The sequence below is a fragment of the Gopherus evgoodei genome, chromosome 12 (assembly GCF_007399415.2).
Source record: "Gopherus evgoodei ecotype Sinaloan lineage chromosome 12, rGopEvg1_v1.p, whole genome shotgun sequence".
NCBI lineage: Eukaryota > Metazoa > Chordata > Testudines > Testudinidae > Gopherus > Gopherus evgoodei.
Window position 1 is genome coordinate 7,487,114 of NC_044333.1, and position 23,438 is coordinate 7,510,551.

Genomic DNA, 23,438 nt, shown 5'->3' on the forward strand with positions numbered 1-23,438 from the left:
GCCCGTGGGGGCGGAGGGCGCGGGCCGATGACGAGGCCGAAAAGGCCGGGCCGGCCGGGTGGTGGAGACTGGCAGTGCGGCGGTGGCGGAGAGGTGAGCGGGGCAGGGAACTGGGCAGCCCCCGTGGGTCTCCCCCTTCGCTCAGAGGCAGCTTCGGGGCCCCTTCCATACCCCTCCCCCTCCCCAGTGACTCCTTTGGGGGACCCCTCCCCCTGTTCCTTTTCTCTGTCTCCTCCCTCCCAGTGACTCCTTTGGGGGACCCCGCCCCCCATTCCCTCTCTCTGTCCCCTCCCTCCCAGTGACTCCTTTGGGGGACCCCGCCCCCCATTCCCTCTCTCTGTCCCCTCCCTCCCAGTGACTCCTTTGGGGGACCCCTCCCCCTGTTCCTTTTCTCTGTCTCCTCCCTCCCAGTGACTCCTTTGGGGGAGCCTGCCCGTCCCCCCCCATTCCCTCTCTCTGTCCCCTCCCTCCCAGTGACTCCTTTGGGGGACCCCGCCCCCCATTCCCTCTCTCTGTCCCCTCCCTCCCAGTGACTCCTTTGGGGGAGCCCTCCCCCTGTTCCTTCTCTCTGTCCCCTCCCTCCCAGTGACTCCTTTGGGGGAGCCCTCCCCCTGTTCCTTCTCTCTGTCCCCTCCCTCCCAGTGACTTCTTTGGGGGAGCCCGCCCGTCCCCCCATTCCCTCTCTCTGTCCCCTCCCTCCCCAGAGATTCCTTTGGGGGACCCCTCCCCCTGTTCCTTTTCTCTGTCTCCTCCCTCCCAGTGACTCCTTTGGGGGACCCCGCCCCCCATTCCCTCTCTCTGTCCCCTCCCTCCCAGTGACTCCTTTGGGGGACCCCGCCCCCCATTCCCTCTCTCTGTCCCCTCCCTCCCAGTGACTCCTTTGGGGGACCCCATCCCCTGTTCCTTCTCTCTGTCTCCTCCCTCCCAGTGACTCCTTTGGGGGACCCCGCCCCCCATTCCCTCTCTGTCCCCTCCCTCCCAGTGACTCCTTTGGGGGACCCCTCCCCCCATTCCCTCTCTCTGTCCCCTCCCTCCCAGTGACTCCTTTGGGGGACCCCTCCCCCTGTTCCTTCTCTCTGTCTCCTCCCTCCCAGTGACTCCTTTGGGGGAGCCCGCCCGTCCCCCCATTCCCTCTCTCTGTCCCCTCCTCACCTCAGTGACTCCTTTGGGGGACCTCTCCCCTCCCCCATTCCCTCTCTCTGTTCCCTCCCCCCCCAGTGAGCCCTTTGGGCGCCCCCTCCTTTCCCCCTACTCCCGCTCTTTTTCCCCTCCCCCCAGTGACTCCTTTGGGCACCTCCTGTCCTCCTCCTGTTGCCTCTGTCCCATCCTCCCTCAAGAAACTTAGGAGGGGCCTTTGCCCCCCATTCCCTTTCTCTGTCCTGCTTCCCCCCAGTGATGACTTTGGGGCCCTCCCCCATGAGCCCTGCTGGGCTGTGAATACCTTCATTCGGGGGCAATGGATGCCTATGGCACCTTGCCCTCACCCAGAGTCAGGAGGAGTGAGATTCCTTGTCCCTCTTCCCTGGCATGAGGGCACCTTTTCACCTGGGCATTGCCTGGCATGAGGGCTTTCCCCTTGCCCTCAGAGCAGCCTGACATAAGATCTGCTCAGTCATTGCCTGGTGCTAGGCTGATCTGCCTCAGTCATATCTTGTTTTCTGGTGCAGGGCCTTCAGTGTGATCTTGGCCTCCAGCTTAATTATCTCTGGGGAGAGACCCTTTTTATTTTCATTTCTCCTCCGTTGTTCTGCAACTGGCATTACACTACTATTAATTTGATGTGGGTTCCCGTCTGTTTCTTCTGGTGTGCATCTGTAGGATACCAGCATACCACCCCTGCTTTCACTGCAGCATGTCCACCTTAATATGCCCCTAGTCCAATGCCCCCTTCTTTACCCTCATTGTATAATATGATTGACAGCTGTCATGCCCTAGTTATGTGGGCAGAGGCCTAGGACAACAAAAGCTAAAAACTAAGGCTGTCAAGCGATTTTAAAAAATGTTTGATTAATCACACGATTAAAAAATTAATCAAGGTAAATTGCACTGTTAATAATAGAATACCATTTATTTAAATATTTTTGGATGTTTTCTACATTTTCAAATATTGATTTCAATTACGACACAATACAGGGTGTACAGTGCTCACTTTATTTTTATTACAAATATTTGCATTGTAAAAAACAAAATAAATAGTATTTTTCAATTCCCCCATTACAAATAGGGTGCAATCTCTTTATCATGAAAGTTGAACTTACAAATGTAGAAGTTTGTACAAAAAATAACTGCATTCAGAAATAAAACAATGTAAAACTTTAGAGCCTACCCGTTCACTCAGTCCTCCTTCAGCCAATCACTCAAACAAGTTTGGTTACAATTTGCAGGAGATAATGCTGCCCGCTTCTTTTTTACAATGTCACCTGAAAGTGAGAAAAGACTTTTGCATGGCACTGTTTGTAGGCTGCGGCGCAAGATATTTACATGCTGGATGCGATGAAGATTCATATGTCCCTTCATGCTTCAACCACCATTCCAGAGAACATGTGTCTGTGCCACTGACAGGTTCTGCTTGATAATGATCCAAAGCAGAGCAGACCCATGCATGTTCATTTTCATCATCTGAGTCAGATGCCACCAGCTGAAAGTTGATTTTCTGTTTTGGTGGTTTGGGTTCTGTAGTTTTCTGCATCTGAGTGTTGCTCTTTTAAGACTTCTGAAAGCATGTTCCACACCTCGTCCCTCTTAGGTCTTGGACAACACTTCAGATTCTTAAACATTGAGTCGAGTGCTGTAGCTACTTTTAGAAATTGCACATTGGTACCTTCTTTACATTTTGTCAAATCTGCTGTGGATGTGTTCTTAAAATGAACATGTGCTGGGTCATCATCCGAGACTGCCATAACATGAAATATATGGCAGAATGTGGGTAAAACAGAGCAGGAGACATACAGTTCTCCCCCAAGGAGTTCAGTCACAAATTTAATTAACACTTTTTTTTTTTTAACAAGCACCATCAACATGGAAACATGTCCTCTGGAATGGTGGCCGAAGCATAAAAGGGTATACAAATGTTTAGCATATCTGACATGTAAATACCTTGCAATGCCGGCTACAAAAGTGACATGCGAACATCTGTTCTGACTTTCAGGTGATTTTGTAAATAAGAGGGCAGTATTATCTCCTGTAAATGTAAACAAACTTGTTTGTCTTAGTGATTGGCTGAATAAGAAGTAGTACTGAATGGACTCTAGGTTCTGAAGTTTTACACTGTTTTGTTTTTGAGTGCAATTATGTAACAAAAATCTACATTTGTAAGTAACACTTTCAGGATAAGGAGATTGCATTACAGTACTTGTATGAGGTGAATAGAAAAATAGTGTTTCTTCTGTTTATCATTTTTACAGTGCAAATGTTTAATAAAGAGATAAAGTGAGCACTGTACACTTTGTATTCTGTGCTATAATAGAAATCAATATATTTGAAAATGTAGAAAAACATCCCTAAAATATTTAATAATTTCAATTGGTATTCTATTGTTTAACAGTGTGATTAATCACGATTAATTTTTAATTGTGATTAATCTTTTGAGTTAATTTCAGAGTTAACTTCAGTTAATCAACAGCCCTTCTAAAAACCGTATTGCACTTGGCATTGGAGATCTGATTCTTGCTACCTCTATTGCTTTTGACTGTCTGAATTGCTCTGAAGCACCTAAGAAATCATGTTCCTTTGATTTGCCAGCATGCTCCTCCCATCTCTCCCCTGCACCCCCAGATATCTGGAAGCCTTATTAAAGGCCTCCTCCCACTGTGTCTGTATTTGTAGAAAGAAGTGTGGCTTGGCAACTGAATTGCTGGTGGGGGCTATTTTATTGTTGTGGGAAGGAGTTCTGTGTTTTAACATTTCCAAGTGCCAGATCTGTTACCAACTTGAAACAATTTTGTGTGGTGAACTGTGAGCATGTCTTACTTTCTCTTATTAATCATCTCTCTTTCCCTGAGCATAATGTTGCATCCTTAGTCTGAAAGAGAAACACAGTAGTGAGAGGTGTTTTGGTCTTTCCTAATTGCTGACATGACAGGCATTCACGTAATAAAACTTTTAAGTTTAGTACTGTGTAATGCAGATAGTAAAAAGAAAGCTTCAAAGAAAGCTGTGCTGCTCCCAGTGGATTCCTTTCAGCAGTCTTTCTGAAGTGTAGTCAGACAGTAAGTATTAGGTTGGTAAGAAAAGGTAGCTTAAGATCGAAGGTTTTATGCATCTGTTTGAAGTAGAGGTAAAAACTGAACAGAGACTCTGAATAAAGAAGCGTTTTGGGAAGAGCAGTGTCCCAAGACCTGTTTCTGGCATGGAATTTCTGTGGCTAATGCCACAAAATACAGATTCTCCCCTGTTGATGTGCATATGTGACTCCTATAAATGTTATGTGCTCATAATACTCTCAGATAGGGAATAAAGCCAATAACTTCTCCACTGACCAGATCTTCCCTTTGAGTGAATTGGAAAATTTCCAGCATCCCTCAAGAAAATGGTTTTCTACCCAATTACAGGTGCTTTTGCATCCCAGCTGTGAAATTCCTTCATGTGGCTGTTTCTTAATCTCTGTAAGCACTTGCCTGGCTCTGCTCCTCCAAGAGATTTAATCCTCCCTTTCCTGTGTTCTTGTTAACCAGATCTGCATGAGGGAATGTATTTAAAATGCTCACCAATAACAGTAATAGCTTTCAGCACTGCAGTGATGCTTAGTTCTAGGCCACTGGAAGCTCCATGGTTTGATACTCCACATTATTGAGCTCTAGGAAATTAAATTTGGAATTTTTAAGTGCATGTGTAAGGGTTTATGAAAAATAGGTGGTGACTGATGCAAAATGATAGAGGATTTCACTTTAAATACTATCTGCAGCAGACAGAGCATGGGCAAAAGCAGTGCAGAACACTGCTAATATGCTTCTTCCTATTTTAGAGAGCCACCCCTCAAAGGTATGAGAGCACAGTCTGTGTCCATTCATTCATTGGTCTCTCTTCTGAGATTGCTTAAAATGGTGGCTGTTGTGGCAGTGGTTTTGGTGCTGCATATACATGTCCGCTAGGAATTGAACTGAGACTACAAGTTGATTTCACGAAGGTTATTAAAGAGTTGCTACTTAGCAGTGACTTTGCTCACTACTTACCTGAACTGGATTTGATCCACAGTGAATATGGCTGCGTCTACACTGCCAACTAGCGGTGTGATCCCATGCTCGTGTAAACATACTTGTGTTAGGTCTTATCTGACCTGGCACACTAAAAATAGTTGGGGTAACTGATGTAGCAGCAATGGCACGTGCTAGCTGCCCTGAGTACAAACCTGCCCAAACCCCATGGGAGGTACGGACACTGGGTGGCTAGGATGAGCTGCTACTGCCTGTGTTATCGCTGTGTTCAGCATGCTACTGGAGATGAGAGCTAGCATGCATCTGGGAATCACACCTCATCTCTTACAGATGTAGCCTGAGACTAGTTCGATTCTGCTTCAGTGCCTGTGTCAGCATAGCCCCCTAGCGTAGATGCGGCGTATGCCAACAGAGTTTTTTGTGTTGGTGTGGGAACACCACCTCTGCGAACAACAAGGCATCTACTCTGGGGATTCACATGCCTGACTGCCAGTTATGCCAGTATAATTTTTTTTTAAATGTTGACCATGCCTTTAGAAGAAGAAATCCTTCACCTCCATTACAAGTCCCATACTTCTGTAAGTCTTGAAATAATGAATTCTGATATAATTGTACAATTACTTCCCTGAGTGATTTTTAACATGCTTCAGTAATAGAAACCTTTTTTCAAAGTTGGATGGGTTGGAACTCGTATATGAAAATACTAACGAAAAGTGGACCTTTAATTTTCACCTGATTTTAGTTGCATCTAAGTGTTTCAACTTATTTTTCCAGGAAAAAAAGGGTGGGCCTCCAATTTGAACACACACACAAGTGACTCAGGACTATGAGATGAAAGATAAAGTGCGTTACTGGCATATGTGCCCGTGCTCAGGCTCAGTTGAATGAGGACAACAATGCAATGAATTTTGGGAAGATGGAGAAATGATTCTCCTCCAGAAGTTTTATGTAGAAATCTAGGGAAACTGCTTTGAACTCTTCTCTGTAAAGAGGGAAAATGTGTTGCATTTTTCAATATGTGTAACTCAACTGAGGTGAGCAGTGCACCTTGTGTGTCCAGCTTTCACTGCCTGCTGAAGAATTCCTCAATTGTTGGAGGTTTGTAGTTTTGCTGCTCTTTCAATTCGGGATTCTTTTCTTGCCCGTTTTTGAGAGGGAGCAATCCTTGAGTTAAGAGACCTGTTGATTAAAATGTGTGTGAGACTGAGGCCATGTCTACATCTAAAATTTTGCAGCGCTGGTTGTTACAGCTGTATTAGTACAGCTGTATAGGGCCAGCGCTGCAGAGTGGCCACACTTACAGCAACCAGCGCTGCAAGTGGTGTTAGATGTGGCCACACTGCAGCGCTGTTGGGCGGCTTCAAGGGGGGTTCCGGGACGAGAGAGCAAACCGGGAAAGGAAACCAGCTTTCCCGCAGTTTGCTCTCTCGGTCCCGGAGCCAGCCAGCAAACCGCAGGGAAGGAGACCTGCTTGCTCGGGGTTCCGGGACCGAGAGAGCAAACCGGGAACGCCGCGGTTTGCTCTCTCGGTCCCGGAGCCAGCCAGCAAACCGCAGGGAAGGAGACCTGCTTGCTCGGGGTTCCGGGACCGAGAGAGCAAACCGGGAACGCCGCGGTTTGCTCTCTCGGTCCCGGAGCCAGCCAGCAAACCGCAGGGAAGGAGACCTGCTTGCTCGGGGTTCCGGGACCGAGAGAGCAAACCGGGAACGCCGCGGTTTGCTCTCTCGGTCCCGGAGCCACCCAGCAAACCGCAGGGAAGGAGACCTGCTTGCTCGGGGTTCCGGGACCGAGAGAGCAAACCGCGGCGAAGCTGGTTTCCTTTCCCGGTTTGCTCTCTCGGTCCCGGAACCCCGAGCAAGCAGGTCTCCTTCCCTGCGGTTTGCTGGGTGGCTCCGGGACCGAGAGAGCAAACCGCGGCGAAGCTGGTTTCCTTTCCCGGTTTGCTCTCTCGGTCCCGGAACCCCGAGCAAGCAGGTCTCCTTCCCTGCGGTTTGCTGGGTGGCTCCGGGACCGAGAGAGCAAACCGCGGCGAAGCTGGTCTCCTTTCCCGGTTTGCTCTCTCGGTCCCGGAACCCCGAGCAAGCAGGTCTCCTTCCCTGCGGTTTGCTGGGTGGCTCCGGGACCGAGAGAGCAAACTGCGGCGAAGCTGGTCTCCTTTCCCGGTTTGCTCTCTCGGTCCCGGAACCCCGAGCAAGCCGGTCTCCTTCCCTGCGGTTTGCTGGGTGGCTCCGGGACCGAGAGAGCAAACCGGGAAAGGAAACCAGCTTGATTACCAGAGGCTTCCTCCTTCCACGGAGGTCAAGAAAAGCGCTGGTAACTGTCTACATTGGATTACCAGCGCTGGATCACCAGCGCTGGATCCTCTACACCCGAGACAAAACGGGAGTACGGCCAGCGCTGCAAACAGGGAGTTGCAGCGCTGGTGGTGCCCTGCAGATGTGTACACCTTCAAAGTTGCAGCGCTGTAACTCCCTCACCAGCGCTGCAACTTTCTGATGTAGACAAGCCCTGAGATAAGACCCAAGAGGTAGGGTAGAGTTCTATCCACCCTGAATCATAGTCCTGTAGGCACTTATCTGATGAGCCTTGTGTAGTGCAACAGAAACCTTATTGTAACTGAAAAGAACCGTCCCTTTTTGTTGTAAAGCCAAATGACCTGCCATATTTTTTAGTTTTACTGGTTTTGACATAGTCAAGTGTTTGGTTGTGACAGCTCCCAGGGTACAAGCTGGACTGTGGAATCTGTGCCCCCTTAACCCTCTAACTCAGGATGCCTCTCACACTGCTTTACTAGTGAAAAGTAGCCCCTCCGGGCATTGCTCATGCACAGCACTTAGCATGAAGGCACACCTGTGATGAATAAAGATGAGTGGGTAGCTCCCTTTGATGGACACCGAGCCAGCCAGTTAGCTGTAAAATCACTCTTGGTAACTGTTCTCTACTTACTTTAACCTGTAAAGGGTTAAAAAGTACCCCAGGTAAAGGGGGGGAAAAAGGTGGGCAACTGACCAAAAGAGCCAATGGGAAGGCTAGAACTTTTAAAATGGGAAAGAAACTTTTTCCCTTTGTCTGTTAGTCTCTCTGGGCTGTAGGGACATGGAGCAGCAATGCTATAGACAGGAATGCTGTGTAAGGTTTGAACCAGGTATGAAAAAGTATTTTCCATATCTAGCAGGACTCACTGGGATAGGGAATGTTTAGGTAGACATGATCAGGTTATTTCTTTATTTTGGCTTGTGGATCTTCTCTGTGCTAACCCCACATGCTTTTGTTTGCTTGTAACCTTTAAGCTGAACCCCTCAAAACTATTCTGGGTGCTTATTTTTTGGAATTGTTCTTTTAAAATCTAGCAAAAGTCTAAGTTCCAGATATACTTACTTTCTTTTTTGTTTTTAAGAAAATTTACCTTTTTTAAAAACAGGATTGGATTTTTGGTGTCCTAAGAGGTTTGTGCATATGTTGTTTAATATGCTGGTGGCAACTGCTAATTTCCTTTATTTTATTTCTCAGCTCTTCCCCTGAAAGGGCTTGAGGGTACTCCACAGGTAGGAATTTGCAAGTGCTCCTTCCTGGGTCCAAGGAGATTTTTGCATTTGAGTGGTGGCAGCGTTTATCAAGCGAAGGTCAGAGAAAAGCTGTAACCGTGGGAGTTTAATACAAGCCTGACGCGGCCAGTATTAATTTTTAGAATCCTTGTGGGCCCCCCATATTCTGCACTCGAAGTGCTAGGGTGGGGATTCAGCCCTGACAACACCCAACAAAGTTACATGAGTGGCTGGAAGACCATTCATGAGCTGTATACTAGGAGAAACCTCGCAAATCCCCTCAGCCTGGCACCCCAGAAATGTGCATCTTACACAGCTCAAGACCCCCTTGGACAGTGCTAGCTCATAAGTCCATTTTATCAAAGAAATTTATATACACCAACCCTTGTTAACCTGAGCAGATTCCCCAGCCACATCAGTTGAAGCTCACTGGTTTAGATAAAATATCAAAACAAGTTTATTAACTATAGAAAGATAGATTTTAAGTGATTATAAGTGATACAGTCATAAAATATCAAAATTGGTCACAAAAAGAAATACAATGATAAAATTGCAATCTAATTCTTAAACTTTACCAAGCTAAGTAAAATTTAAAGCAAGGCACTTTTTTACCCCACTAAATGCTGCAGGTAGTTCATAGTTCACAGTTCTTGGTTTGCAGGCTGGTTCCCCCTACAGCCTGGGACCACTCATCTAGTTCAGTGATGCCTCTTTGTAGAGCCCTGCATGGATACAAAATTTGTATCCGCATCCAATCCACAAAAATGGTCCACGGATTTCTGCAGATTTGTGGGTCTCTACTTCTTTGTCTTTCAAACGATCTTGCTCTGTGAGTAGAGATGGGAGAGGTAATGAGGAAGCCATTGTCTTGTTTTATATCCTCCTCCTCTCTTTGAGGTTGACCCCCAGCTGCGGTGCAGGTGACCAACAGTCTGTTGTGTACTTGAGATTTGAATTGTCCCTCTATGCAACATATATTTCTTTTTTCCCTTCCCCCCCACTGGACAATGTCTCTTTAGCACCTGGCTGAGTGTTGGACACTCCTTTGTCTCTGAGGACCTAGTCTGTGGGCGTTCCCCAGAGTTATAACATACTTCAGTAATATCATATAGTAAAACTTATAACTAGGGCTGTCGATTAATCACAGTTAACTCACGCACTTAACTAAAAAAATTAATTGCAATTAAGTAATCGCAATTAATAATACTGTTAATATAATACCAATTGAAATTTATTAAATATTTTTGGATGTTTTTCTACATTTTCAAATATATTGATTTCTATTACAACACAGAACACAAAGTGTACAGTGCTCACTTTGTTTTTTATTACAAATATTTACACTGATAAACAAATGATAAACAAAAGAAACAGTATTTTTCAATTCACCTCATACAAGTACTTTAGAGCCTACACACCCACTCAGTCCTACTTCTTGTTCAGGCAATCGCTAAGACAAACAAGTTTGTTTACATTTGCAGGAGATGTGCTGCCCGCTTCTTATTTACAATGTCACCAGAAAATGAGAACAGGCATTCGTATGGCACTTTTGTAGCTGGCACTGCAAGGTATTTAACTGCCAGATATGCCCCTTCATGCTTTGGCCACCATTCCAGAGGACGTTTCCATGCTGATGGTGCTCGTTAAATATAGCTACAACACTTGACTCAAGGTTTAAGAATGTGAAGTGATGTCCAAAATCTGAGATGGACAAGGTGCGGCGCATGCTTTCAGAAGTCTTAAAAGAGCAACACTCTGATGCGGAAACTACAGAACCTGAATCATTAAAAAAGAAAATCGGCCTTCTGATGGTAACATCTGACTCGGATGATGAAAATGAACATGCATCAGTCTGCTGTACTTTGGATTGTTATCGAGCAGAACCCATCATTGGCATGGATGCATGTCCTCTGGAATGGTGGTTGAAGCCTGAAGGGACATATGAATCTTTACCTCATCTGGCACGTAAATATCTTGCGAAACCACCTACAAACAGTGCCATGCGAACGCCTGTTCTCACTTTCTGGTGACATTGTAAACAAGAAGTGGGCAGCATTATTTCCTGCAAATGTAAACAACTTGTTTGTCTGAGTGATTGGCTGAAGTAGGACTGGTGGACCTGTAGGTGCTAAAGTTTTACATTTGTTTTATTTCTGAATGCAGTTATTTTTTGTACATAATTCTACTTTTATAAGTTCAATTTTCGTGATAAAGAGATTGCACTACAGTGCTTGCATTAGGTGAATTGAAAAATACTGTTTCTTTTTTTTACAGTGCAAATACTTGTAATAAAATATAGTGAGCACTGTACACTTTGTATTGTGTTATAATTGAAATCAGTACAATTGAAAATGTAGAAAACATCCAAAAATATCAGTGCGATTATTTGCGATTAATTTTTTTAATCGCTTTACAGCCCTACTTATAAGTTTATACATAGTGTTGCTACATATATTTCAACAGGCTAGTGATGTTCAGTAGATTATACCTTGTGAGGTATCACTTGAAAAGCCATACTCTGTACAATATATGACCATATAAAAGTGGTTACTGTGGGTTTACAGGGTGTTAAATGGGGTACAGTGTGTCGCAGTGGTACAATAAACAAGGCTGATGTAACACTAACTTTAAAATTGGAGCTATTTAAGGAATGAGACGAAAATATGGTGAGTTAAGCCATCTCTGAGTGTAGTAAACCAGTTTCTAATCAGTAAGAGTTCCACCAGATGAAAACAACTAGAGAAGTGGTTCTCATGTTATTACACATTGTGGGCCACAGGACAGGATTTCTCAAGCTTTCATTATTGCTCACCATACTCTAGTTTCTCCAAATGTAAGCACTTCTTTAAAAAAGAAATGTCAGGAGGAGAGCAAAGGGCCTTAATTTGGATGATCGGGGATGCTGAAACTAAGATGTATGTTCTCCTCATGTGCAAGGGGAATTGATTAACTTCATCTTTGCTGGGTCACTGTCACAAGCAGAAGTGGCTGCTGAGCACTTCATACTGCCTATTCGTTTCTAGTTTGGGATTTTATTATTTTTTTTCCCCATGTCCCTTAAACTTGGTTTGCACTGCCCCTGGCAGATCCTCTTGGAGGAAGCAAGCATCACAATTTGACAGAAACTGATATGATCATAGACAGAGATGGTATTTCTTCATGCTATGTTAACATGCGGATATGGGAACTCTATTTCCAGTCCCCAAAGAATGATCCTAGTTCTTAAAAGAGGGCAACCCTGTGGATTAAGTGAAAATCCACTTCCTTCATGGTGGTCTTAGCACTGATTTCTTCCTTTCTCAATCTGGCACTTTCAGGTCCAGTGATTCGGCAAACATGGCGGAGTATGGAATCTCAGTTGGCCAGCGTGTGGCAGTGATCTGGGATAGCTCCTCACCTGTTGAAGGCCTGAAGAATATGGTGGCTAAGATTCAGGCATTGGTGGGACCTGAGAGCCGCGTATCCGTGGAAAATATTGACCAACTGTCCCACTGTAAGAGTGAGGATGTAATTTTTACCACACATTTTGGTTTAAGGGCAGTGTCATGTTCTCTGGGTATGTTAATGGATGTGAGCTAGCATTTTCCTTGATTTGTAACCTAGGGCATCTTTAAGAATAAAGGTAGAAATCCTTTTGTGACTTATACTGCTAGTAGTATACAAGAAAGCTATTCACCCTAGTCATGTTTGTTTCATCAGTGATGATTGTTAATGGATAAGGGCTAAAATTTTGTAAAAGTCAGGGACAGATCATGGGCAAAAAAAAAAAATTCACTGAAGCCCATGGCCTGTTTCTGACTGTTACTAAAAATATCCATGATAAAATGCAAAGAGACTGGGCAAATGTGGGCTGGCTGGGAGCTCCAGGGTCCCCACCACCCGTGGGGGTTCGAAGCCCCAGGATCTCCCTGCCCCCCATGTCAGAGGGGAGCTACAGGGTCCCCCTGCCTCCTCCCCAGCAGCAGGGAGCTGTAGGGCCCAAAATTGTAGCCTTATTAATTGATGCCATGTGGTGTGATTGTCACATGTGTACAAAGGAGATCAGAGAGGGGATAGCTGGTAAGCTAGACAAGGATATTTTTTTTTCTCTCTTCATCTTTCCTTCTTTGCAGCGGCTCATGCAAAGTCCAGCTTTGATGTGGTTCTATCAGGCATGGTACCAGGCAGTATGACACTGCACAGTGCAGAGGTGCTGGCAGAAATAGCTCGGATACTCAAGCCCGGGGGTTGTGTCCTTCTGAAAGAACCAGTGGCTGCGCAAATAGGTAAGAGCAAGTCTGATATGTTCTTGCCCCTGGATCTGAGACAACCAAATATACTTTCATGGAGGATTAGGCCAAAGTTGAAGGGCCAAGAGCTTTGAATATCAGTCAACATAAAGAGTAGTTTTGCTCCTGTGATTCATTAATGTAAGCAGCAAGATGTGATCTTGTGTCTGAGCTTATCACTGTCATGTTAGAGTCTCTGCTGATGACCATCTTGTATCAAAAATGTAACAGCAGAGACTTATTCTTGTAAGCATACTGCTATGGTTAGTGAATGCACAGAGCTGATGCTAGAGTTTATAGTGACCTACGTCAGGTTTTTGGGGCCTCTGTGAAAGTAAAATTAGGTCATGAGCTGTTAGTGAGTGGGACCATCTTTTACTCTGTAGCACAACAGGGCTTTGATCTTGATTGGGGCCTGTAGGTACTTTGCATAATCTAGAAAAGATAAAGTGAAGTTTAGGAAAGAGATGGTGCATCTTATACTATCACAATTTACAAAAGATGTGAATGGAATATTACTAGTAGGTAATGCCAACTACCCAACGAAAAACAGATGCACCAAAGCTGTTAATTAAATCAGTCGGTGTAAGACCTGATGCCTTCTGGAATGGGCTCTTTAATGTATATTTCTGGACTCCAGACTTTTTAGGACTTTATTTTTTTGAGGACTTACCTGCTGATAATCATGGAAGTATGCCCAGTGGTCTGTGATGGGATGTTAGATGGAGTGGGATCTGAGTTACTACAGAGAATCCTTTCCTGGGTGCTGGCTGGTGAGTCTTGCCCACATGCTCAGGGTTTAACTGATCGCCATATTTGGGATCGGGAAGGAATTTTCCTCCAGGGCAGATTGGCAGAGGCCCTGGAGGTTTTTCGCCTTCCTCTGCAGCATGGGGCATGGCTCACCTGGGGGAGGATTCTCTGCAGCTTGAGGTCTTCAAACCATAGTTTGAGGACTTCAGTAACTCGGACATAGGTTAGGGGTTTGTTGTTGAAGTGGATGGGTGAGATTCTGTGGCCTGCATTGTGCAGAAGGTCAGACTAGATGATCATAATGGTGCCTTCTGACCTTAAAAGTCTATGAGTCCTATGAGCCTGTCGAAGTGGGTGGAGATGATTTTTTTTTGTCTTGAATGCTGGAGAAGCCTTCATGATCTTAATGTATTTGTCAGCATAATTTTGAACTAATTAATAGTCTCAGAGTTGAAGAGCCTGTTTGAATGGATGAATGGCTAAATTCCCAGATGTGCCAGGAGTGATTAGGAAAGAAGCATGTAAACAAATGGATTAGCTGGAATGCTGTCTTCTAAAGCACTGTCGGTCCTTTCATATTACAAGCAACACATCTAGTTCTTAATAATGAGCTTTGTTTTGCGTTCCCTGTCATGTTTCCCAGGTGACAACAGCCGAATCAAGACAGCAGCCAGGCTCCTCACAGCTCTAATGCTTTCCGGGCTGGTGGAAGTGAAGGAGGTATGTGTATATGCACTAACCACCTCCCGAGAGCTCCCCTTTCAGGACTGTGTAATGTAGAGAAGAGGCTTCCAAAAGGGGTGCTGATTATTCACTACCTAGCCATCTTAGCATGCCTTGAAATATGCGGTGCATAACCAGCAACGAAAACTGTGCTCTTAGTACTGCATGAATAAGAGTTTTCTTTGTAATTAAAAAAAATAAATCCATGTCTCTTCGAAGGACTAGTGGCAGTAAGCTGTGTAATATCGCCAGCTGTGCAGCAGCCAGAACCGTGATCCACTTTATGCAAGCTGGGAGAATGAGCCCATCTGAAGTATAATGCAACATCATGGGACAGAGAGGAAACCCAGCATAGAAGATTAGGGTTGGAAGAGACCTCAGGAGGTCATCTAGTCCAACCCCTTGCTCAAAGGAGGGCCAATCCCCAACTAAATCCCCAAATGGTCCACTAAAGGATTGAATTCATAACCCTGTGTTTAGCAGGCCAATGCTCAAACCACTGAGCTATCCCTCCAAACTGGGCATTAAAAACCTCTAAGGAAGGAGATTCCACCACCTCCCTAGGGAACCCATTCCAGTGCTACACTGCCCTCCTAGCAAAATAGTGTTTCCTAATATCCAACCTAAACCTCCCCCATTGCAACGTGAGACCATTTCTCCTTGTTCTGTCATCTGCCACCACTGAGAACAGCCGAGCTCCATTCTCTTTGGAACCCCCCTTCAGGTAGTTTAAGGCTGCTATCAAATCCCCCCTCACTCTTCTCTTTTGGAGACTAAATAAGCCCAGTTCCCTCAGCCGCTCATCATAAATCATGTGTCCCAGCCCCCTAATCATTTTTGTTGCCATCCACAGGACTGTCTCCAATTTGTTCACATCCCTTCTGTAGTGAGGGGCCCAAAACTGGACACAATACTCCAGGTGTGGCCTCACCAATGCGGAATAGAGGAGAATAATCACTTCCTTCAATCTGCTTTCAGTGCTCCTACTAATGCAGGCCAATATGCCATTAGCCTTCTTGGCAACAAGGGCACACTGCTCACTCATATCCAGCTTCTCATCCACTGTAATCCCCAGGTCCTTTTCTGCAGAACTGCTGCTTAGCCAGGCGGTCCCCAGCCTGTAGCGGTGCATGGGATTCTTCCGTCCTAAGTGCAGGATTCTGCCCTTGTCCTTGTTGAACCTCATTATATTTCTTTTGGCCCAATCCTCCAATTTGTCTAGGTCACTCTGGACCCTATCCCTACCCTCCAGCATATCTACCTCTCCCCACATCTTAGTGTCATCTGCGAACTTGCTGAGGGTGCAATCTATCCCCTCATCCAGATCATTAATAAAGCTATTGAACGAAACTGGCTCCAGGGCTGATCCCTGGGGCACTCCGCTTGATACCGGCTGCCATCTGAACATTGAGCAGTTGATCACTACTTGTTGAGCCCAACAATCTAGCCAGCTTTCTATCCACCATATAGTCCATTCATCCAGCCCATACTTCTTTAAGTTGCTGGCAAGAATACTGTGGGAGACCATATCAAAAGCTTTGCTAAAGTCAAGATATATCGCGTCCACTGTTTTCCCCATATCCGCAGAGCCAGTTATCTCATCATAGAAGGCAATCAGGTTGGTCAGGCATGGTTTGCCCTTGGTTAATCCATGTTGACTGTTGCTGATCACCTTCCTCTCCTCCAAGTGCTGCAAAATGGTTTCCTTGAGGACCTGCTCCATGATTTTTTCCGGGGACTTAGGTGAGGCTGACTGGTCTGTAGTTCCCCAGGTTCTCCATCTTCCCTTTTTTTAAAGATGGGCACTGTATTTGCCTCCCCTGATTGCCAATGGCTCTGCAATCACACAGCCAATTCCCTCAGCACCATCGGATGCATTAGATCTGGACCCATGGACTTGTGCATGTCCAGCTTTTCTAAATAGTCCTAACCTGTTCTTTCACCACTGACGGCTGCTCACCTCCTCCCCATACTGTGTTGCCCAGGACAGCAGTGTGGGAGCTGACCTTGTCTGTGAAGACCAAGGCAAAAAAAGCATTGAGTACATCAGCTTTTTCCACATCATCTGTCACTAGGTTGCCTCCCCCATTCATTAAGGGTCCCACACTTTCCCTGACCTTTCTCTTGTTGCTAACATACCTGTAGAAACCCTTCTTGTTTCCTTTCACATCCCTTGCTAGTTGCAACTCCAGTTGTGTTTTGGCCTTCCTGATTACTGTCCTGCATGCTCGAGCAATATTTTTATATTCCTCCCTAGTCATCTGTCCACGTTTCCACTTCATGTAAGCTTCCTTTTTGTGTTTAAGCTCACTGAAGATTTCACTGTTAAGCCAAGCTGGTCGCCTGCCATATCTGCTATTCTTTCTGCATGTTGGGATGGTTTGTTCCTGTGCCCTCAAGAAGGCTTCTTTAAAATACAGCCAGGACTCCTTTCCCCTCACATTAGCCTCCCAGGGGATCCTGCCCATCAGGGAGTAAAAGTCTGCTTTTCTGAAGACCAGGATCCATATTTTGCTACTCTTCTTTCTTCCTTTTGTGAGGATCCTGGACTCGACCATCTCATGGTCACTGCTGCCCAGGTTGCCACCCACTTCTACTTCCCCTACCGATTCTTCCCTGTTTGTAAGCAGCAGGTCAAGAGGAGAATGGCCCCTGGTTGGTTCCTCTAGTAGTTGCACCAGGAAGTTGTCCCAAACACTCTCCAGAAACTTCCTGGACTGTCTGTGCACTGCTGTATTGCTCTCCCAGCAGATGTCAGGGTGATTGAAGTTCCCCATTAGAACCTGAGTCTCTGTTCTGGAATTTCAGTTAATTGTCTGAAAAAAGCTTCATCTACCTCATCCTCCTGGTCTGGTGGTCTATAGCACACTCCCACCACAACATCACCCTTGTTGCTCTCGCCTCTAAACTTGACCTAAAGACTCTCAACAGGCTTTTCTCCAATTTCAAACTGGAGCTCTGAGCAATCATACCGCTCTCTTACATACAGTGCAACTCCTCCACCTTTCCTCCCCTGCCTGTCCTTCCTGAACAGTTTATACCCATCCATGACAGTGCTCCAGGCATGTGAGTTACCCCACCAAGTCTTTGTTATTCCAATCACATCATAGTTCTTTGACTGTGCCAGGACTTCCAATTCTTCCTGCTTCTTTCCCAGGCTCCTTGCATTCGTGTACATGCACTTTAACTGTATGATATGATGTTATCACACAGGGCACTGGAATATGGCAGTTCTTTTCAAGTGTTAACACTCACTGTGTCTTGCTTTCCAGCTGCAGAAGGAGCCTTTGACCCCCGAGGAGACCCAGTCAGTCCAAGATCATCTGGAGTACCAAGGCAATGACCTTTTGTCTGTTCAAATTGAAGGCAAGAAACCCAACTTTGAAGTGGGATCCTCAAGTCAACTCAAACTTTCCTTTGCGAAGAAATCTGCTTCATCAGGTAAGAGAGAAGAGAAGGCTGGTATATGTGCTGGGAGTGTATGAACTCCTTATGTTGTACAGTGGAGAGCATAATAATTTTGAATGCTTAATGAAGAAGGATGTTTGAAAACATGGTTCTCCATAATCTTGGTTAACAACCATTTTGTATCTGTTGGAAGCTTCCATTTCTGTTTCAAAAGTTAACTGCAAAGCAAAGGAGGTGGAGGGAAACCTGTGTCCTTTCCTGTTGCTTTGTGATGCATACAGAGAGCTGCATAAAGGATTTCTGTGGAGTTTTTTTTTGTTTTTAACCTTATTAGAAACACCAGTACTACCGAATCCCTTCCTTCCTTCCTCCCTCTCTTTGTGCAAAAGGGTCTGTGCGAGATCTTTGAAGGATATGAATGGCGATTAGATTACTGGAGCTACAGCTACTGGGCTCCCAGCATCAATGCCTGCTCTAATGTCACTAACTATTTCACTGCATTTCAAACAAGAAATAAAAGAGGTGGTCATATTATGAAGAGATGCCGCGTCTATAAATGACATCTCATTTTGGTATTTCAAATGAGTGTATCGAGGAGGATATTGTCGCTTCTTTTTTCATAACTGATCTTTGATGAAGGATGACGAGAAGTGGACAGAGGATTCCTTGCACAAATCAGATTTAAAGATGCATTTGAGCGAGAGCGCGGGTGCTTGGCTTCTGAGAGCAGTGAGCATGCTCCACAGGTTGAGTGCAATATGATAAAAGACACCATGGCACAGGGAGTGAGTTTTTCAAGAGTGATATTGGAACCATTTCTTTGCTGGGAGTTGGTCTGATTCATGCTGTGTGTGATCATCATCTATGTCTCGTTTTGGCTCCAGGCAAGCCTGCTGTGGACCCTGCTGCTGCGAAGCTATGGACTCTCTCTGCCAATGATATGGATGATGAGGGAATGGTAAGTTCTGTTTTAGTTTTCCACACAAAAATTAGAAGTTTCATGAAATTTAACCCATAGTACTCAGTAAGGCATTACAGATGAGAGGGTGGAGTGAGAGCCATATGGAAAAATTTCTCTAATATTACATGACAGGTTTATTGCGTGGACCATAATTCTGACACTTGGGTCTAAGCTATACCAGGTGTTGTCATTTCTTTGAATCTAACATCAGCAGTGTATCTATTCCCTAGTGAACCAATTTCCTTCTTTTGTTATTTCTTCCTCCATGTTGTCTGTTTCAGGATCTCCTGGACTCAGATGAGTTGCTAGATTCTGAGGATCTGAAGAAGCCAGATCCATCTTCCCTCAAAGCTCCATCCTGTAAGGAATTGGGTAAAAAGAAAGCCTGCAAGAACTGGTGAGTACTTGACTTGATGTGTTGGTGAATGTGCTGACTTCAAATCAGGTTTAACCATTGCCCTTTTAAAAAACAGCAGGGCATGGTGCTGTTTCTCCAAAGAATTACTCATTTGGCTGGTATCTTTACTCTTTTTTAACCCTTAGTGTATTTAGGTCCACATTTCAATATTTAGTTAAGAAACACATTCAGAAATCTGTTAGCCAAGTGAATTTCTTTATGTAGAATTTTTCAAAAACTTGATTCTAGGGTATACATCTCTTAAATTTTGTCAAGGGCTTCTGTGTATTAAAATTGCAATAGTATAACTAGAAATTAAAAAAAAAAAGCTAAACTGACTTTTTTAAGGAAGATTTAAACTTCTTTTAAGTGAATCTACATTAAGGGTGTATGCTGGTGTAACTGGAGTGTTTTTAAAATCAGTTTACTTATATCCCAGGCGTAAATATTCCCCTGTGAGATGAATAGTCTTTCCCCAACACACAGACTCACTTGGGCAACCACAGGGTTCATGCAAGCTCTTTTTATAACACGACTCATCCTCAGTTTTTTTCCAGAGAAGTATTGCATGTAGATTTTACAATAAAAGCTTGGTATTTGATAGCATTTCCCCATGTGCTAGGTGGAGAGAGGGAAGTTCAAGCAACTGGGACATTCGACATGGTCCTATGGGCCAGTGGTTCTCAACTAGCGACCCACGGGCCACTTGCGTCCTAATCAACACACAGCTGCGGCCCATGCTATGTTCTCAGGGCCATGCCGGTAGTATGTGGGCCACGTCCGCACAATAAATAGAACACACACAGAGCTGCATATGCGGCCCACGATGGTGCATAGATTGAGAACTATGGCTCTGGGCTATGACATTAGAGGGGATAATAAAGGTAGGGATGCAGGTGGGGGGCGGGGGAGACTGCACGTGCGCTAAAGCCCAATGTGTGGAATGATATGTTGGGGCTGTAATCTCATGTGGGTGGAGGACCAAGGAAGAAATGTTAGAGGGTGGAGTGGGTAAAGTCAGTGGCTAACCGCATTGCAGACAGGTTTAATATGAGTCCTGTTTCTTGTGCAGCACGTGTGGCCTCGCGGAGGACCTGGAGCAGGAGAAGAAAGAGAGCTTGAAGCCCAAATCTGCTTGTGGAAATGTAAATATCCTTCCCATCTATCCTCTGTTATAGACATGCAGGGAAAGAATATATTCTTAACTGAGAACTAGTTTAAAAAACCAGTGCTCCCTATAGGCTGACTTTACTAACCAGTATTTGTGGCGAAGCAATTGTTCTGTCTCTGCAGGGCTATCAGATTTTGTAATATTTGGCTTCGATGTGTCTGTAGTAACGTCAGTTGTGTTTGCAGCAAATTCTTACTCTGCATATTCACTCCCTGTTATATGGATACCTCTCTAGGAAGAGCTAGACTGAAGTCTTCCAATTCCATATAGTTGTGATTCTCATTCATGACCTAACTGAGCTGAATTTGAATCCATTGAGCTGCTCAGCATTTACTAAGAGAACTCCTCACCCTGAAGCCACCTGCCTTTAAAGTGAAACAGGATTTTCTGAATGGTTTGGAGAAACTGAGAACCCCAAGAGTTGGATGTTACAGCAGATGGGCTTTAGCCCTGATCTGAAGAGACTGCCGCCTTGTGTGGTCAGGGAAAACGCATTCTTTGTTCATTCAATCCCAGGTGATTTCAGATCTCGGTCCTGACTCAGCCAGGTTTGTGCTAATTGCTAGAGGCTGCAAGCAGATTCTTTCGGTGCTGGTTTATTCTCTGGTGGGCAGATTGTAACTCTGTGTGTGTGGGGCAAAATACTTGCCATTGGGAAGAGAACTGAAACCAGGAAACCCCACCCTTTGTTTTTGTCTTACCTTGGTAATGAGCTGACTTTTTTTTTTTTTGTCGCCTCTGTGTCTTGGCAGTGTTACCTGGGGGATGCATTCCGCTGTGCCAGCTGCCCCTACATGGGGATGCCAGCCTTTAAACCTGGAGAGAAGATACTCCTGGCTGAGAACAATCTTCATGATGCCTAATAGGGGGATGTTACAGAGACACCATTGGCGCACAGCAGTTCCATAGCTCACTGGCTTCAGAGCTTACGTCAGCCCCTCTCCCCTCCCATCTCCTCTAATTTCCCTCTCCGGGAAATGCTTCTTTATGGGAAGGGGAGAAGAAGTGGGGTTGGGTTGGGACGTTGAGGGCACGTGGAGCTGTTGTGAACTAAAAGTGTGATCTCAATAGACTTAATTCACTTTTGGGTAATTGATAATCTGCAGTGATGTCTGGTTTCCTGTCACGTATGAATTACAGACTTGTTAATGTTAGGTTTTCAGATTTATCGGCTGAACACTGAGAGGCGCTGGCCATCATAGTATGTGCTATTGGCAGAAGGGCTATGTACAATGGGAATTGGATGCCAGGCTGATCTTATCTGAGTGTATCTGGAACTCCAGCCAATGCCTCTAGGCTCAGATCAGACCACTCTTTGCCATGTTTATTCCTGGGGAGTTAGCGTAGTTTTTGCTCAAGTCTCTTCAGACGACACCTATCTCCTGCTCTCTTTGGGGCTTAGTGTATTAAAACATGGAGCTGGTTTGTCATTCCATGTGATGTACACAAAGGAATTCGTAGGAACTGTTAGCAAAGAGAATCCTATGAAAGTCCCTTGCAGAATTAAGCAAACATAATGGATTTCCAAGTGTCTTGAGAAGCTGCTAGTGATAAACTTTCTGTCCTTTCCCTGCTCTCCCTCCTTTCATGAAAAGGTAAAACTTCATTCAAGCAGCTTGAGAACAGTCCAGCCTGTTAGGTAGGAAGTGGATTATATATGGAGTCTCTGCCTTGCTCTCCCTTCTTCATTCAATAAGCACCAGGAACATAAGTGTTAATGCTAGTGAATATCTTATACTAATTAAAAAGAAGATAGTTATAGACCATTGTAGGTAACTAAGACTTAGCAATAACTACTGAATTATCTTAATGTTGGGGTGCTAAGTGCCACCATCTCTTTCCCTCCCTGAGAGAAGCTGACCTTTGACAGTATGTTAGTATTTATTTACCTTCGTGGTGCTACAGTGTGAATGATTTTAAGGGCTGTAGCTAACTTCCCCTCCCTGCAGCTTCAGGACAAGGGAGTCTTCCTGAGAAGTTCACTGTTGTTCATCAGGTTTATTTTCCTTGGTTTTCCACCTCACACCCTCATATCAACTCTTTTGCGTATAAGAATGAAATCATCCTATTTAGAGCCACTCTGGTAAAGGATGCAACTTCACATTCTTGTCATTACCCTGCACTGACTTGAAATAAGCTCATGTAGTGGGTTAGGATTAAGGGATGTTTTTTTAAAGGCTGTGACCACAAATAAAACATTTGTTAAAAATTGGTCTTGGTGGAGCTTTAAATGTAGTTTTAAAACTGTTCATTGACTCTCAGCTGATTCCTGTTGTCTTGGCTCTGTTTCGCCTGCTTGAGCTATTTGTAAGCAGAGACACCGAGCACACCTTGGTAGCTGTCCTCCTACAGTAACTGTTCCAGCAAAAATTACACACGCACATATTTCATTATACTCGGTGTCTGAAAGAATAAAATGAAGACTTCAAGAAGAAATACAAAATTTTCTCCACTGAACATCTATTCATGCGTTTCAAAAGGAGGCTGTCTCATAATTTTGGGGTAGGAGGAACTGTGAAGCCAGGCTTGCAGCTGGAGGAATAAAGGTAGGTGACTAATTCTCTATCAGCAGGAAGCATGTGAGGGCGTGAACCCTGGTGATAAGGGAAGTGTCCCTACACTTGATTTGTGAGTATAGGCCATGGTGTGAGCTATGTGCTATTCAGTGTGGGCCCCAGCTAGATGCCAGAGGTAAATACGAAAGACTGAGGTGATACAACAGCCTCTCAAGTGACTAAACACCATGATAGTTGCCTAGGTTGCCAGCTGGCAAAGGGCATGTGGAACAGTTTCCTAGCTCCACTGCTGGAGAAATGGTTCTGTCATGAACTCTCTAGCAACTCCAGAGGAAACACTGTTCTCTTGGCAAGTTAGATAAACTCAGGGAAAATCGCAACAACCTAAAAACTCTCCTAGGTCTTCATAGTCTGAGGAAAGGAGAGAAAAGCCTCTGTTCCCCCTGGTAGTCCACAAGGTATTTTCTTTTAAGTGGTAGCGCTTTACAGTTTGGGGGGTGTTAGAGCCGGTGTGGCCAACGTGCGCACAGTGCTTTTGAGCCA

At 45.0% G+C, this 23,438-nt stretch overlaps 1 protein-coding gene across 1 annotated transcript; it reads left to right on the forward strand.

The window, feature by feature from the left end:
- Positions 1–10: 10 nt before the first annotated feature.
- On the forward strand, positions 11–22,640 carry LOC115660261 (anamorsin-like). Its single transcript, XM_030581450.1, has 9 exons — positions 11–93; positions 12,016–12,191; positions 12,811–12,963; positions 14,363–14,439; positions 17,715–17,883; positions 18,735–18,808; positions 19,093–19,208; positions 20,281–20,353; positions 21,132–22,640. The coding sequence occupies exons 2-9, from the start codon at positions 12,035–12,037 to the stop codon at positions 21,240–21,242; spliced, it is 930 nt and encodes a 309-aa protein (XP_030437310.1). The 5' UTR covers positions 11–93; positions 12,016–12,034; the 3' UTR covers positions 21,243–22,640.
- Positions 22,641–23,438: the final 798 nt, after the last annotated feature.